The sequence below is a fragment of the Rhinopithecus bieti genome, unplaced genomic scaffold (assembly GCF_001698545.2).
Source record: "Rhinopithecus bieti isolate Rb0 unplaced genomic scaffold, ASM169854v2 scaffold_62, whole genome shotgun sequence".
Classification (NCBI taxonomy): domain Eukaryota; kingdom Metazoa; phylum Chordata; class Mammalia; order Primates; family Cercopithecidae; genus Rhinopithecus; species Rhinopithecus bieti.
In genome coordinates, this window is record NW_016802942.1 from 304,517 (window position 1) to 322,054 (window position 17,538).

The window sequence follows — 17,538 nt, forward strand, 5'->3', positions numbered from 1 at the left end:
AGGCACTGAAGAGTTAATGAAAACACTTTTTAAGCAACTGGCCTGAGAAGCCTAAATGAGAAGCCTTTTCTTCCAATGTGTCCTTTCCTCAGCACTGTCTTTACATGTTCACGTGGGAATTACTTCAGAAATGTCGTTAACAATATAATGACACTATAACTCCCCAACCCAAGATTTTGACTAATTTACACCTATAAGAAGACTTCAGTGATACATGAAATAATTCACAGAGCACACAGACTGGTATTTAGTATGCGACCCTGCTGACTGTTAGTTCAAAAACAGAACTTACTTGGGTGCTGATATGAGAAGGGCACAGGAGCTGCAGCAGCATCCACATAAGGCATGTCCCCGGCAGGAGAGAGCCCATCCATTTCCAACTGCCTTGGCACGTTCCCTGCAGCTGCATGAGGCACAAACAATTGTCCCATGAGTCCTTAATAATAACACCAAGAAAAAGAAGGGCAGTGCAGTGTGGGGGCAACTGACTGGAGAACGGGAACTGAAGCCAAAGTAACTGGGTGCGCCCTTTCCTAACAGGATTCCATGAAGTTCCCAACATAACCACTTGCCAACGTATTTGCTTGTCAGAGTGTTTTTGTACTTCAAAGAATTAACTTTGTTTACAAAATTAGATTTGTTACCCAACAGGAAAATCAACCCAGTGACAGTGAAGAATTCAATTGGCTTGCTGATAATCATTTGAATTCTATTAAACTATCAATGATTTAACACAAAGACGTTAACAAATATTCACAAAATTTACCAAGCCCTCTAACTGTTCAAAATATTACATTTTCAGATTTGAAGATGAAGTTTACAAGGCTAACCAACAGCTTATATACAAATATAAAGAAAGAACCTTAGAGATGATAGGCTCTACATGCTTATTTTACACTTACAAAGTGGCTACAAAGTGAGACAGTCTAAGGCAGGTCAGGACACCAGTTTCTGGACTCTTAATATTCTTTTATCTCCATTCTTTCACTAAAAATGAGGTTTTGTAAATCTGAGGCAATCAACAGAATCAGCAAATTTAGAAAATAACATCCTTACGCCAGGCGCAGTGGCTCATGCCTGTAATCCCAGCACTATGGGAGGCTGAGGCAGGTGTATCACTTGAGGTCAGGAGCTCAAGAGCAGCCTGGCCGATATGGTGAAACCCCATCTCTACTAAAAATACAAAAAAACTAGCTGGGTGTGGTGGCGTGTGCCTGCGGTCCCAGCTACTTGGAAGGCTGAGGCAGATGAATCGCTTGGACCTGGGAGGAGGAGGGAGGTTGCAGTGAGCCAAGGTCGGACCACTGTACTCCAGCCTGGGCAACAGAGACAGACTCCATCTCAAAAAATATAAAATAAACACTGCTGTATTCTATAAAAGGTAAAATAAATTAAGAAAATCACTTAAAATCTGATAATTATTTAAAATCTGATGTTAATAGTTCATTTATAAGCTAAAATTAGCTCAAACTCTGAAATTATTAGTCATACTGAAATTTTAAAAGTAAACAGACACACGCATGAAAATCTTCATGACAGAAAAATGAGGTGATACATCTGTACTTGTGGTTGTATCACAAAATAATAATGACCCAATTTGTAACTGCTTTTCTTTTTAAACCAATGGATACGTTTCACCAAAACTAAGCTTTCTAGATTTTCAACTTATAAAAACTGATACTTATATTTGAACTTACATTCAAAAGATGATTCAAATTCCTCATTATCCTTAAAAGCTAGCTTGTCCACATCTGAAAATTCACTTTTGTCTTGAAGTTCAGTTTGTCTTCGATAAAGACTAGATTGGAAGGATAAAATTCATGAATGTGAAGTTTTAATAATGGAAAACCAAAGAGCACAAGGTGACAAAAAGCCTTTTGTGACTCAAGAAAAGGCTCTACAAAATTCCTTTTCTCTTTGTCTTGTAAAGAATAGCTCCACCTCACCACCACCACTAGGCATTGTTCTCAGCAATTAATACCTGTTTACTCAGTTACTCCTTGTAACTATTTCATGCTGTGAAGTAGATACTACAGTTGTTAATAAAGAATAATGTTGTACTCTGAATGCTATTCCTAGGAAATAACCATAAAACATTTCTGAAAAAAAATTCTGCATACTATCAGCATGAACCAGCTGAAGATGCAATACCACAACCTTAAGTGAGCAAAGTGCCCTAACTCGGCATATGTGTGTGTCTTACCTTCCTTTTGGCTTATCACAAAAAAAAAAAAAGCTTTAGGACCATGACAGGCCCATCTGGCAGAGAACTACATTAACATGCGGATGCCCAGGCTGGAGCCAGAACTAAGGAGTCAGTTCTCTCTGCTGTGGGGCCCAGGTATGGGTAGAAGTCTGCTCATGACTCAAATCACAGCCTGGCTGACCCAGTGGCCTGTTTCTAAAAACATCCACTCCTTCCTGTTTCAACAATCATACTCTACTCCAGAGCCTGCTACCAGGTTTGAATTTATTTCAATGATATGCAGGTCAGAACCTTATCTATTTATATTTCAATGCCAAAATATTTTAAATGACTTTTAATGATGTGTAAAATTGTTCCAACTTTAGAAATAACCTCCATTTGTTTTTTATCTTAATAAACCAAGTCTATTCACAGAACCAGGAAGATGCTTATTCACACCAGATTGCATGGTCCATACATCAAGTTTAGCAAATAAGCATTATCCACTTATTTGCTAAAAACAATCTTTTTCCCTCTAGGTAATTTAGATGATTCTCAAAAATGACACATCATTTTGCAATCTGATTGCAAATTCTATACTGCCACATGATCTATAATAACTATCTTAAAAAAAAAAAATCCCAGTAAAACAACTGAAGGCTGACACAGCAAATAACATGATTCAGCTGAAGCTAATCAATCAGAATGTTATACATACCCCACTTTCTGCTCCGTAGGGCTGGAGACGGGAGGGATGGAGAGGCTGTGCCTAGACTCAGTGGGTGATAGTAGGGGCATTCTGTCAGGACAAGGACTGGGGGAAACAACGTGTGATCTGCTCAGACCTAAGGTGCAGAAAGAACCAAGGCAAAAATATTACCAATTGCATGGAGAAGATACCAACATGGTTTCTAAAGAGCTCTATTAGTTTGAAAATAAACTGTTATCCTCACAAAAAGCCAACTATGATGCATAAGATCCACAAAACTAATGATTCAAGCACTAAATTAAATTGCAGTGGCAATAATAAAATGCATGAAACCAACAGGCAGCAAAGGAAAGGCGACTATCACTCTCTAAACAGCTCTGTGTGCCAAGCAAACACTAAACCTTGCCACTCTGGCCCGGTGACCCTCACAGCAACCCGTGTCGTGGGCAGGGTGGCTACCCAACTCCAGAGCACCCCACAACCCTTTGTGCGGGTGGCTTACCTTCTAGATACATTTCACTTTCGAGGCTTCTTTTTGCTTTTGGAAGGGGTGTGGAAGAGAGGCGTCTGGAGGAAGTGCCCCCGTGGAGCCTCGAGGCAGCACTGCTTGTCAGTACTTCCAAGACGTCATTCCTTTCTTCTTTAAGTGTGCCCACTTGAGGCTGCTCAGAGACAACTCTGTCCTCTCCAAAGATATGTCTTTCCGGGGAACTCGAAGTAATGTTTTTGAAGGCTTCCAGCAAGTGCAGAGATGGTGGGCTCTTTGCTGCTAGTGGGCTTTTGGCAGAGTTTTTAATGACTCTCCGATGGTAACTTCTGAAAGCCTTTTCCAAGCGTTCAGCCTCTTGCTGAAGCTCTTTGACCCTTGCCTTAGTATTGGCTACAAACTCAAGGTCAGAATCAGGGGAACTACCCTCCACCCATGCATTTGGATAATTTGTGATCCTTGATGCAACCATACGTGCTATAACTTTTTCCTGTTTAAAAGGACTGTTCAAAAAATCCCCACATATCTCATCATTGTGAGGCACCATGTTGCCATTTATTAATCCATTGACAGAACGATCGATCACAGACTGCTTTGGATTGCAGTACACTTCATTCTCTAGGGCTGCAGGGTACAAAAAGCAAATTTCAGAAGTGAGTGAACAAGGCAGAGAAGAAAATATACTCGAGAATATTATTTTTTTTGAAAAATGGAAGAAAGTAATAAGGACAAACTTGCACGTTAAAGTTTCTGAAGCCATGGTAATGATAACCACTAACATTTATTGAGAGCTTACTGTACCAGCTACAGCTTCATATGTCTTTTGTAACATGATATAATTTCAGAATCCATTCTGCACAATTTTGAAATCCACAAGGCTCTGAGAACTGAAAATGTATTCATAATTTATTTGCTGGCAAAGCCTAACCAGTCTTGAACTCATTTGGCTGAAAAGTTTGACCTGAACTGATGTAAACCCATTTATAATCTTTATTTATCCCAGCATAAATATTCATACAGTTGACTGCAAATAATTAATGTGTTTTACTATAGGATGCTGTTCAGAACTCCCAGGGCTAGTGCGAAATCCACAGGATATGGCCTGAGTTTCATATAAGGAAGTGAGGACCTGCATTCACAACAACACTGTGGTCAAGGAACTCTCACTGTTCCGATTTTACAGATGGGGGAACTAAAGCTTACTGAGGCTGGGTCACACGGTTAGCAGGTCTAAGAGCTACTGGGCTTTCGTAATGCAAAGCCAGTGCGTGTGCCCCACTCTCCTGCAATGCCTCCGCGTGATGCTGCAAGAAAAAAGTTTGCCCTCAGCAACACATACACGCGAAAGGGTTCTATCCTCATTCAACTATTTTTTATTGATAGGAGACTGCTATGACTTCAGCTGTGACAAGTTTCGCAAACAGAATTGAAAGAAAATGAGGAACAGAAAAAAGTAGAAATGAGTAGAGATAAAAATAAAACAAGTGCTGGTAGAAGAGAGCAAGGAGCTGAGAAGGAAAGAATGCAGGTGGGAACGAGGAAGGCTCAGACCTAGTTGAACTGGTAACACGTACGTACTTTCTTTGAGCTTGAAAGCAACTGAAGAAGAAAGTATCTAAACTTCAATATCCTTCTTACGAAGTAGGAAGGGGCAGAGACGCATCCACAGTTAAGACACAATAATAAAATGATACCAATGACCATTTCCTGAGTGTCTTTTATGTCCCAGGCACTGGACTGAAACCCATTTCATTTCATCTTTCTCATCATGGCTCAGTAGGTATTATTATCCCCATTACAAATGAGGAGATTGAGGCCCAAGGAAGTTAAAGTAACATGCCCAAGGTCAAACAACTTCAAAACTGGGGTCCAAAAGAAGAACAGTTCTCTGATTCTGAGGGCAATGTTCTTTTTGCTAAACCACCCTGCTTGTCCTGTATATTTATATATCTATCAAGGAATCCATAAAACTACTGAATTGGTGTTAACATTGGGGTTACAAATAAAAAAAGAAATCCTAGAATGAATGTGGGGACTTCTACATCACCACCATTCCTTTCCTATTGGGACATGAGACTCTCCCAAGCCATGAGGCACCTATGAAGCAAATCACTTTTGCTGATGATCCAGATGGTATTACCAAAATGGATAGGCAGTTTTACTTCTAAAATGACACATATTTCTATGGCTTTTCCCCTAACACAGTAATTACTATTCAATAAATTATGATCATTACATTTTCACAGACAACAGAAGCTTTATACACACAAAAATATTTATGGGTTAAAATGTCTCTAACCTGTCTGAGTTTGTTTCAGTTGCAATTTTAAATCGGCAACCTGAGTAGTTAACCTCTTTACAGAAGCTTTGTAACCCAGAATCTGGGCCTTCAGCTGTGCAGAATGTTCAATCTGAAAAGATTCAGAATAGGAAAAGAAATCCATGTAAAACAAATCACAGCTTGCTTCAAAAGGAAAATTATCTTATCGTGTTTGTACTCTTTTGTTCTGCCAATTTCAAGAAGCTTTATGACAGTAAACAAGAGGGTCCCTATTAAAAAAAAACACAAGCAGAACAAACAAGTTTTTTCACCATCTTTTTCAGTCATATCAAAGAACTCTAGGGCATGCAGGCGGAAATCAGAAGACACAGTGAATGTTTGTAATACTTCTTAGGGTGAGAATCAAGAGATAACAGTGGGTACCATCAGGCACTCAGAAAATTTTATGTTTAGGTGAGTTTGCTTTCTTCTCCATTTTATTACTATTACGAATTTAAAGTCATATTATGACTGCAAAATTTTCTCAGATGAGAAAGGGTACCTTTAGCATATTTGGAAGAGTAATGTTTGATGTTAAAATAAATCTGATTTACACTAGTATGACTTGTGCCAAGTTTACATATCTATGAAGTGTACTGGTATCACACTAGAACTGAAGAAGAGCAATACTCACTTCATCTTGCAGTTGTTTGTGCAGAGCTTGCCTGCGGCTTTCGAACTCCTCATGCTCAACCACTATAGCCTTTTCGGCTTTCCGTAGTTCTTTCTGAAAGACTGCAAGTTCAGGAGCCGGCTGAGCTAGGCCTAAGAGGGTAAAAAAAAATCCTAGTCATTACCAACCTTAAGTTATTCCACTTAACAAAACTGTTAAAGGGGTTTTAAAGTGTTCCTTTGCTTTGTACTCACGCAATAAATATGATAAGTCTATTAAATGAGCTCAAAGCAATCCTGACTCTCAAATTTCACAACAAAAGAATTTAGTGCATGTTAATGAAAACTTTATTACCCTTGGAGCACTACTCCAAGTAAAAGAACTCTTTCAAATCCTCAAATTAACCTGAAAGCCTGTTTCTCTCCTCTACCATGCACAGAAGGAGCTCTCTCTCTGGTCTACCTGTTGATGACAGCCCTGGGATCCAATATGATCTGGGCATCTGACAGCAGCAGTTGGGATCCAAGCAGAAGGCAGATGGTTGTCACAGTCAAGGTCATCTAAGAACCCTTTAATAAAGGTTGACTTACTCAGGGTATGCACAAAGGATGGTGGAGTTCCCTGGGCTAGTAACAGGGCCACACTGTTAGCGCTCCTTGGGCCTGGAGAATCAGGGGAGGGAGAAATTCTCAGCACTGGAGAGAGGGAGGTGGTGCAGAGCACCCGGAAGAGGTCATCACAGGCACTATGACCTCACTTGGCCATGAGGCAGTGGCCAGCCTAGGGCTACTGTATGTAGAGGCTGGTGTCCCCACTGGCCAAACCCAATCAGCAGAGGGCAAGGGAAGCCTTGATACCACCTAAAGCAGGTTTGCAGAGTTTAATCCAAGAATCTTAATTTTATAAACCTTCCCAATTTAAGCCCCCCCCACCTTATACAAGTACAAAGCATAGTTTTATAATACTGACCTAATACGAATTACTAAAACATGCAAGTCAGAAAAAAAGAAAAATACATACGGTTTAGGAGATGCAAGATTTCATTTCTACTCTCTTCCAGTTGTTGTTTAAGTAATTTATTTTGTGCCAGAAGCTCCAGTTTCTCTTCTTTGAGTAGTGAATAATCACTCATCTCTTTAACCTTTTCATTCAGCATATGGTTTTGTTTTGTTATTGCCAAAGACTGCGCTTTGACAGACTCTAATTCAAGCTAAAATTCAAAAAGGAAAATTTACATTTGAATAATGACTTTACAGCACTGCAAAAGTAAAAGCTGGCAGGCTCCTTTAAGCATGGTGTCACAATTTAATTAAGGTCACTGGATAGAAGTCTGACTCTCTGCAGTAAGACTCTAACTACAGTAACAAAAATTATCTTCTGCCCTACAGTTGAGGCAGCACCATCCCATGAAGCAAGTCCTTCTAAGATTATCATCCCATTTTCCAGAGGCAACCAAGAACCCAACAACAATCACCCATCATAGCAATATATATTTTTTAAATATGAAAAGGTAAGATAAAAATGGCTAGGCATGGTGGTTCACGCCTGTAATCACAGCACTTTGGGAGGCTGAGGCAAGAGGATTGCTTGAGCTCAGGAGACCACCGTGGGCAACACGGCGAAACCCCATCTCTACTAAAAATACAAAAATTAGCTGGGCGTGGTGGCACATGGCTGTAATCCCAGCTACTCGGGAGGCTGAGACATGAGAATCACTTGAACCTGGGAGGTGGAAGTTGGTTGCAGTGAGCCAAGATCACAACACTGCACTCCAGCCTGGGCGAAAGAACAAGACTCTGTCTAGAAAGAAAGAAAGATTCCGTAACATGTTGTGAAGTGCTTCCCTTTTCTTAGTATAATATATACCATATTTGAGTACAAAAGCCTACAAAGTTCTCACATAAGTCAAAGTTGCTAAAATAAATTTTATATACAAAATATGTTGTAAGTACCTAAAGTTCCAGCTTTCCTTCAGACAGCAAGCACACGAATGAATAGAAAAGTAAAGCAGCAATGATATGTGAAAAGTGCACCTCATTTTGTTTTAATCTGTAAGATAACAATGTAACAACAGGAATTTTTCTACCTGCTGCTGATGGAAGGAGAGAACAGGCTGATGTAGAAACTAACAGTAATGGCCACCTGCTATGAACTAGGCACGTAAGTTAGCTTACTGAATTCCCTCAACAACCCTATAATGTGGAAAACATCTTAGTTTACAGCTCAGGAACCTGCAGTCACAGAACTTCCCTAGTGACACACAAGCAGTTAGAGACACAGACAGGATTTGAGCAGGACTCCAGGACCCAAAGCTCTATCTGCGCTTTCCTATGTGACATTGATTGAAATTAAGAACTATTGAATTAACTTCAGTCATCACCTTCTTAGCCATATAAATGGCAGTCGAAACACCTCAAGAGGATGACTTAGGATAAATTATGTATGACTAAAATTTCATATATTGCTTAGAATCTATTTCAAAAACCAATATGCTTAACAATTACCTCAAGTTCTTTCACACGATTTACAGATTGATTGAGTTCCTCCTTTTTTGAATTAATAGCTGTGAGCTCCTCTTGCAAATGAACAGCTTTTTCTGAAAAAAGAACCCACCAATTAAACACCATAATGTTTTCCTAATGAATACAAAAGCCATTTAATATTTATGGCCAGTATGTCAGACCTAATGACCACTATTTCACAATCAAAATAGCAGAGGTAGGGGGCAAGTAAGAAATAAACCCTATTACCCAACAGGTGATGTGAAGCTATAACTGTCATGTATGTGGTGAAATTCCACTTGCTACACATGCTAACCAGTTATACCATCTGCTCAAAGCACAGGGCCCTAATACCCACAGCTCTTAACTTCCTTGAAGACAAAGATCTGTCTGTTACTATATTGTAGTTACTATTTTGTAGTTTTCACTTCATCTAACACAAGTCTATGTAGATATATCATCAAACCATAATTTGTTACATACATATTGGTACTAATCCATAAAAGAAGTATTAGTCTCCACAAGATAGTAAAAGAGGCTGGGCACAGTGGCTCATGCCTGTAATCCCAGCACTCTGGGAGACCAAGGCAGGCAGACCACCTGAGCTCAGGAGTTCGAGACCAGCCTGGCCAACATGGTGAAACTCTGTCTCTACAAAATTTAGCAGGGCATGGTGGTGCACACCTGTAGTCCCAGCTACTTGGGAGGCTGAGGCACAAGAATCACTTGAACCCAGGAGGCGGAGGTTGCAGTGAGCCGAGATTGTGCCACTGTACTCCAGCCTGGGCAACAGAGCAAGACTCCATCTCTAAAACAAAAAAAAGACAGTAGCCACACATCGGGTATCTGGGTCAACATCAACTACCCAACTCTGGTTTACTCCCAAGAATCTACTTGAAATTTCCACCAAAACTTCAACTTCTTGTTGCAGCAATTTCCTAGAAATACACTGAAATGTGAAACATCTGAAGATTGAAAAATTATTCAACTTCCACAGTCTCAGGCCAATGTACACAAGAGTTCAGAAGGTTATACATCAAGTAAAATATTGTAAAGCATAAAATACATTAGAAGCAAAAGAAATAAGAAACTAGGTCACAGGGGACAGAGAAGTTAAAGTTTTCGTAAGTGAAAAATAAAGTCTCTCATGGTTAGGAGTAATACATACTTCATGGCAGTAAGTTGCTGCTACGTTCCTGACAATTGCAGATTTATCAAAATATATGAAATGAAGTTGGATAAAATATCCATGATAAATCACTGGCCTTTGTGAATATACAAATTACTGAACATGAAGGTTTCTCAAAAGGCAGTGAAGACAATGATTTTTTTTAAATTTATAAAATTAAAATTACAAAAAATGTGTAATTTTGTAGAAACAATAAAGTGTAAGCTATATTTTTTAGAATATGGAACAGGCCCAACTTGGGAAGCTAATAACCTACAGCAGAACTGAAAAATACAGCTTATTTCTCCCCCAAACATCACCTTTATTCTTCCTTTCATCTTCAATCAGTCGATTAGTTCTAATGATGTAGTCATCCTTCAGTTCAAGTTGATACCTGAGAATCAGAATGACTAAATATGAGCTCCTCAGTCATTTTTCTGGAAAGACTGTTATCAGTGCGGGAACTTATCTATGGCACAGGAGCACCTGAGGGCGCTGAACGTGACAATGTGTAAACTTCAAAGTCCTCAATACTAAAGCCAGGGATATGACCTCTGAACATAAAGTGCCCAGTAAAACCCTTCCTCGATCCTATAAACTGGGTCCCAAAACTCAATCACACAAAATGAAGGGTCGTATTATCATAAGGTTAGTTACTGAAAACAATCACTTTTCAGTTGGTCTCAACCGACACAAAGAGCAAAGGGGTAAATTAAATTTACACAGCACACAACAGACTCAATCCCAAATGATAATCAGACGGTCACTTCCAATCCACCGGTACCATCTGTCCACCCCCAACCAAGGTAAGAACTTTTGTGCTCAGGGACTAAGGGCAGTCCTGAGAGCCAACCGCCAAGAGCATTATACCCGGATTAGCAATACCAAAAGGCACATTTTCACCGTTTCACTTCCCTTTCCCAGCTGTTACCATCTGCCCTTTTGGTTCCAAAAGGAAATAGAAGCACTCCTGTGGTGAAGAGCCTCCAAACTCCAACACCTGCCAAAGTCATATGAGGATTCCCAAAGCCAGACAGACACCATGCAGCCTGTGGAAGCTGTCACAATGATACCAAATAGTTCACTAGCTCCCTAACTATGTAAAATTAACACACATATTTTAATTCATTTATTCCTAAAAATTCAGCAACTACAGACATTTCCATTTTAGCTATTTTAGTATAGAAACTGACATAGAAGGTGTGGGTAAAATACATCATTTCAAAATCAACAGATAAAAAAGCTGCCATAGTTTTAAAAAATAGAATTTGTTTAAAGGATAACCTCGAGAAACCTTTGCAATACTATGTAATGGTGTATCAATGACAAATTGAGGAAGGCAATAAAAGAGGCCGAATAAGAAATGCCCAGACCACCCGAGCTGAATCATTTCCACGTGACACATTTACAGCAAATATTAACTGAGCACTTTTTATGTGCCAGATGCTTTCCCACACACTGAAGAGAAATGTTACCACATGTGCATAATGTTGTAGCACTGAGATGTTATTCACTGATACACAAAACTCAGACTACAGAAAAGCCAAAGTAACCACAGTTGTCCATATTTTCCTTTCTCTGTATCACTTTTTGCCTCACATAGTTAATTTTAGCTCTTTTGATTCTGGCTTTGCTGAATCTTGAAGAAATACGAGGCACACGTTCACTGACAAATACTATGACCATTAGTGTAATTTATATATGGTTAGATACCCCATCCTTGGGGCTGTATAAGTGAGGCAGAGAAAAGATAACCAAAAGTGGTTATAATTCCAATTTTACAGCTTATCAACTATGCAAGCTGAGCAAGTCACAAGGTGTACTAAAAATTAAAGCAAATCACAGCCTGCAATAAATGCTAGAGAAGCCATAAGAAGCACAGAGGATGTGCATCTCTATACTTTTTTTTTTTTTTTGAGATGGATTCTTGCTGTCACCCGGGCTAGTAGAGTGCAGTAGCACAATTTCAGCTCACTGCAACCTCTGCCTCCCGGGTTCAAGTGAATCCCCAGTAGCTGGGATTATAAGCACCCACCACCACACCCGGCTAATTTTTGTATTTTTAGTAGAGATGGGGTTTCACCATGTTGGCCAGGCTGGTCTTGAACTCCTCACCTCAGGTGATCCGCCCACTTCAGCCTCCTAGAATACTGGGATTACAGGCGTGAGCCACCACACCTGGCCCTTATATTTTAAAAACTATCCTAACTTAAATGCAGGAAAGGATTGACTGTATTGATAAAACTATGTATTTTTTTTCAAACACTAAAGTGTGCCTAAGTTACAGACTACTTCGTCAGTTTTTATGTTTCTACCAACTTAATTTAAACGTATCAGTTATTTAAAAATGCTTAACAATTACTTTAGAAGTTCATTCTTGAGCTTTCGGTCATAGGTCTCCTCAAAATTCTTTATATTCTGCTCCCGTCTCCTAAGTGCCTCAGTTATGCTTTTATGTTTTCCTCCTGGAGCTTCTGGTTCCTGAAATTAGCAAAATATAAAAAGTAAATAAACTACCATAGCGGAGCTAACAAATTTAGGAAAAAAATCACATGTGTCTAGTTCAATAGACTAAAACTGCTACATGATATCACTATTGGGAAGCAGAAATAAAGAGCCAGAAGTCCTCAGTGTATTTTATGAACTGACCTAGTTACAGCGTACTGAAACTAGCAGAACTGACTATGGCTTTGGGCTGAGGGGAGTGGGAGAGTCTCAAGAGGGAAGCAGTTTCTCATAGAAGATAAGCACTTAAACAATGGTTATAGGTGATAAACGGCCAAAATCAATTCTGGGATGAAAGAATATTATTAGTTACAAAGTAACAAGTAAGTGTACTTATGTGCTTGAATCTTCTATAATACTGTTTCTAACTGTGGGATTTAATTAATTAGTCCATATATATTCAAGACAGAATATTTGTTTTTGTCATTTAATAACCAATCAGCTTTAGCCAAGTGTGGTGGCCCGCACCTATAATCCCAGTTTTTCAGAAGGCTGAGGCAGGAGGATCGCTTGATCCCAAGTGTTTGAGACCAGCCTGGGCAATACAGACAGACCCTGTGTCTTAAAAACAAAACAAAACAAACAACCCTATTGATTGAATGCTGAAAAAAGTACCAAAAGAGAAGGCAAAAGATAGATGGATCAATCAGGGCTTCCAAATACTGAAGAATAGAATGGTCTTCATAGTGAGACTTTAAATCAACCATAGCACCAACTCCTTAGCCAGGAAGGTAGGTTCACAGGTAGTGAGATCCAGTCATCCTGAGAAGTGCTACAAAATGCTGACTAGTCTAAGAACAGGTAAAGGCTCTAGGTATTAGCTCCCTCTGCTGGTAACCTGGAAAGTCGTGGAAAGGTAAACTACATTTATTTAGTTTATACGCTAAGAAGGAAGGAACAAGAGTAGAGAAAACGGAGGTAAAGGTATGATGAACTTTCTCTGCCCCAATTTTGTGCCTATTTCTCTTGATCAATCTGCCTTTTCATCATTATTGCCAAAAGAGAATAAGGTAGACAGAGAGTTGAAATCAAACAAATTAAGCCTATAGAAGTGAGAAAAATACATTAATGAAGATGGAGACAAATTATTTAATGAACTAAGATTCCTGGAGTATCTACGGGTGTCAATAGCAGATTCCCAAAGGAAAAGAAGGCTTACTGCACAAACTATGGACAGGTGAGCTTGCTGTCAATCCCAGGTAAGATCTGAGGGATGAAACATTTGTGAGCACTCAGAAAAAGTGAATAACACAAAGAAATAGTTTCACCAAATACAAGTCAAGTCGGACCACCATACTTCCTTTTCTGAGCACACAGCTGGTAAAAGCTGCAGGCCTGGATATATGGAATTCAGTTACTATACATACACACACGGAACTATCAGATCTGAGGGACTGAATGTAACTGCAAAACATATGATCTGTTCCAGTATTAACAGCTTCTCCAAATTATCTATTTGGTCTTACTGTAGCCTGATGATAGCATCTCATTGGTCTTTTCATCTTAATGTTTACTATTTCAAAATCAAAACCCTAGTGTTTGTTCCTCTCAATTTGTACCTTCTAATGCTAGGTGATATCCCCTTTACAAATAAGAACTCTACTTGGCAATGAACATTAGAATATTTAGACATATATTTAGTAATTCTTTTTAATCTCATCACTCTGAATATCCAAAATGAACATGCATTACTTACAATTCAAAAGCTTCAACTCTTTGCTTCAGCTCTGCTTCTCTTCCTCTTAGCAAATCCATATCTTTTAGTAAAAGTTGCCTTTGAGCATAAATTTCTTTTGTTTCAATCTGTATAGAAAAGCATTAATTTTTAGCAAGCAAGCTAATGAAAGCAAAACAGATTTGAATGAATATACTGCTTCCTAAATTCCAAAAAGCAAAGTACAGACATTTAGGATAACAATTTCACCTTCAAGAGATTCCAACTCAAGGTATGCTTTTGCTTATTCTAGTTGCATAAAATGTACTCCCCAATGACTGTTAAACTACCATTACCTTATAGTCCTAACATGCCATGTGTAATTTATGCTATTTAGTTCTTTAACATCTCTCAGTCCCTTATCTAAAAAAAAAAAAAAAAACATTTTTTTTTTGAGACAGGGTCTCACTCTGTCGCACAGGCTGGAGTGCAGTGGGTGATCCTGGCTCACTGCAACCTCTGCCTCCCAAGCTCAAGGGTTCCTCCCACCTCAGCCTACTGAGTAGCTGCAGGCACTACAGGCACATACCACCAAGTCGGGCTGATTTTTTGTATTTTTGTAGAGATGGGGTTTTGCCATGCTGCCCAGGCTGGTCTTGAACTTTTGGGCTCAACTGATATGCTTGCCTTGGCCTCCCAAAGTGCTGGGACTACAAGCATGAGCCACCAAACCTGGAGCCCTTACCTAAATTTTGGCAAGTTCCCCCGGAAGAAAAATTAAACAAAATGTACCTTCAGCAACAAAACTCCAAAAGAATCGAACCCCATGGTTTTAGTGGTGGTGCTGTCTGAATGTTTCAGTTCATGGGTCATTCTGACTCAGAGTTAGCAAGCTCATATGAACTCCTAAAAGAACGGACCATCCTTCCATTTGTGTGTTCACAGAGAAAGAATTTACTAACTACCCACGACATGTCAAGCAGCATACTGGAAACGGGATATAAAAAGGTAGACAGATATAGTCCTCATCTCTAAAGACCTCACAATTTAGTCAAGGAGTGAGAAACAATCACACCAAGATGTGATGATTTTGTAACTGAAGTACATAGAGAGTGATGCAGGAACAAGGCCTAAATGAGTTGCTCAGGGAAGGCATTACTCAGGTGACATCCAAGCTGGGTCTTGAAAGACAGTATGGTTTTGTCAGGGGAAGAAGGGGATGGACAGTCCAGGTGAGGGAATAAAGATATGGTGCTTTTTATGAGGATGACAATCTTCTTCAAAGCTTTCAGATAATCAAACAGTGATCTAGACAGTCACCTATTTTGAAGATGGAGTTATTAGTCTAAACACAATCTAATCATCTCAAAGATATATGCTTCCAACATTCATTTTTATAGCTGAAGCAAGCCCAATTCCTAGAAATGCTATACAAAATTTTAGAGGGGGTGCCCTTAGCATTACACAACCAGGTCTTATTGAGAAGCCCCAAGCAAGAGTGGACACTAGGGGGAAGCATTCCTACTTTCAACATCTGACAGCAGTAGTTCTGGATGTATGTTGGAAATAGTGCGGTAAATCTAGTTTGGTCTAAGACACGCCCTTGGGAAAGGAATATGATCTTAAAGGAGTAGATCCAATCCCGCATGCCAACATGGACTCCCTCCCACTCTTCACCCTCTCCGTCTCCTGTCCAGTTACTTTCTGGGGTGACAAGATCAAATGGTCACATGGATGACCCCTGTGGCCCTGGTGACTCCTTTACCCTGGGGACCTTCACCCTTGCTCATTTCTATGGCTCTCTCCAATGGCAGCATACTGCATTTGGTTTCTAGTCTCCACCTGAAACCTCATCCTGCAATTCTGTGTTCTTGGACCATCCTTATTCTTCCAACTACCAGTCTCTCTAGATCGAGTCCTTGATCACTGACACTGCCACTCAACCCTCCCTTTCCCCCAGAAGCCACCTGCCCTCTCCTCTGCTTCCCTTCACTACCCAAGAGAGCCCCAGAATCTTCAAATAGGCTGCCTTTCTCTAGTCAAATAAATTAGGCTCTGAAAAGCTCCACTTCCCAAGCATCTCCATTTTTCCACCCTCACTGAAAGGGGCAGAAGGAGATACTTACAAATCCTCCCCAGAACTAGAACAGAAAACTCACCTACAAGCACATGGGTTGATCTCTCTCAATTCCAGGCTCCCCCAACCACAGCTGAGCCCTCAATACAGGTGATCAGTCCTCTCTGCTTTAAAGGGCTGTTCTTCCCTTATCCATAGGAGCTACTCTGCACCTCCAATCTGCTCCTAAAACCCGAGATCTAACCCCCTAATCTGCCTGAGGAGATGGAGCTTATTCAGGGTGTGTTTCTCATAATCCCAACTTGATTGTTCACCTCCACAGTTCTTGCCTTTCCACCAGTCTCAGAGGAAGCAAATTTGTACATCCTTTTCAAGGCCCATCCTTCTGTCTGCACTCTTGGCCCCAGTCCCTATTGCTCTTCTGGGGCCTTGTTCCATCAATTGTACCATCCTGTTCCTGGATCTTGAGCCAACCTACTAATAGCTGCAGGAAATAGCCACCCATAAAATATTTGTAAATACCACCTCTTGGTGCTTTTGAATTCTTTCAAGGGTACTCTTTTCCCGAAGAATGAGGGCTTCAGATTTTGCTTGACAAGCTTTCTCAAAATCATTCTGGAACATGGCTAATTCCTTCTCATACTTTTTTTTCGCTTCCATTTTAATTTTGCTATCTCGGTATCTTTAAAAAACTTCAACTGCAAATTGATCACAAAAAATTAAAATACTATTATACTATAAAAAAAGGAACAAGTTCTCTCTCTACATCTAGGTTTAACATTAATGCTCTGCCCAAATACATTTATTTCATCTTTAGTTTTATCTCATTCACTGTATTTGTGGGATTCACTCAACAGGCATAAACAAATGTCATCAGAAATAAAAAAATATGCACAACATTATAGTATCCCATTCACTATTAAAAGTTCTAGATATTTTCCCATATACCTAAGGTTAAGACTTTAGAAGACAAGCAAAAACATCACTCTTATTAACAGTAACAAGATAAAGCTTACCTTTTGACACATTTCTGCCCGAAGTTGCTCTTCTATTTCTCTCTTATATTCATTTAGCTTTATTTCTAAAGATTCGAACTTGATACGCTGAGGATAAGCATCTGCAAACTGATCATCAATAAGCTGAAGCTTCTCAGCTATTAAAAGATAACACATAAAATTAGGACATAGAAACATGGTCAGGTGCGTAAGATGCCAGACCTCTGGTTCAAAAGAGCAGGGATGTCTGCAACTTACTTTGAAATACCAAAAAAGGGGCCGGGCGCGGTGGCTCAAGCCTGTAATCCCAGCACTTTGGGAGGC

General features: G+C 39.7%; 1 protein-coding gene across 1 annotated transcript in view; it reads right to left on the minus strand.

Annotated features, from left to right (window-relative positions):
* The window catches only part of OFD1 (OFD1 centriole and centriolar satellite protein), a 49,753-nt gene that overhangs the window by 15,515 nt on the left and 16,700 nt on the right, over positions 1 to 17,538 (minus strand). The window contains 15 exon segments of the mRNA XM_017891027.1: positions 293 to 403; positions 1,698 to 1,798; positions 2,904 to 3,030; positions 3,397 to 4,005; positions 5,681 to 5,792; positions 6,336 to 6,466; positions 7,335 to 7,524; positions 8,819 to 8,910; positions 10,304 to 10,377; positions 12,346 to 12,445; positions 12,448 to 12,464; positions 14,185 to 14,291; positions 16,745 to 16,890; positions 16,893 to 16,917; positions 17,236 to 17,372. Coding sequence (XP_017746516.1) covers positions 293 to 403; positions 1,698 to 1,798; positions 2,904 to 3,030; positions 3,397 to 4,005; positions 5,681 to 5,792; positions 6,336 to 6,466; positions 7,335 to 7,524; positions 8,819 to 8,910; positions 10,304 to 10,377; positions 12,346 to 12,445; positions 12,448 to 12,464; positions 14,185 to 14,291; positions 16,745 to 16,890; positions 16,893 to 16,917; positions 17,236 to 17,372 — 2,079 coding nt within the window.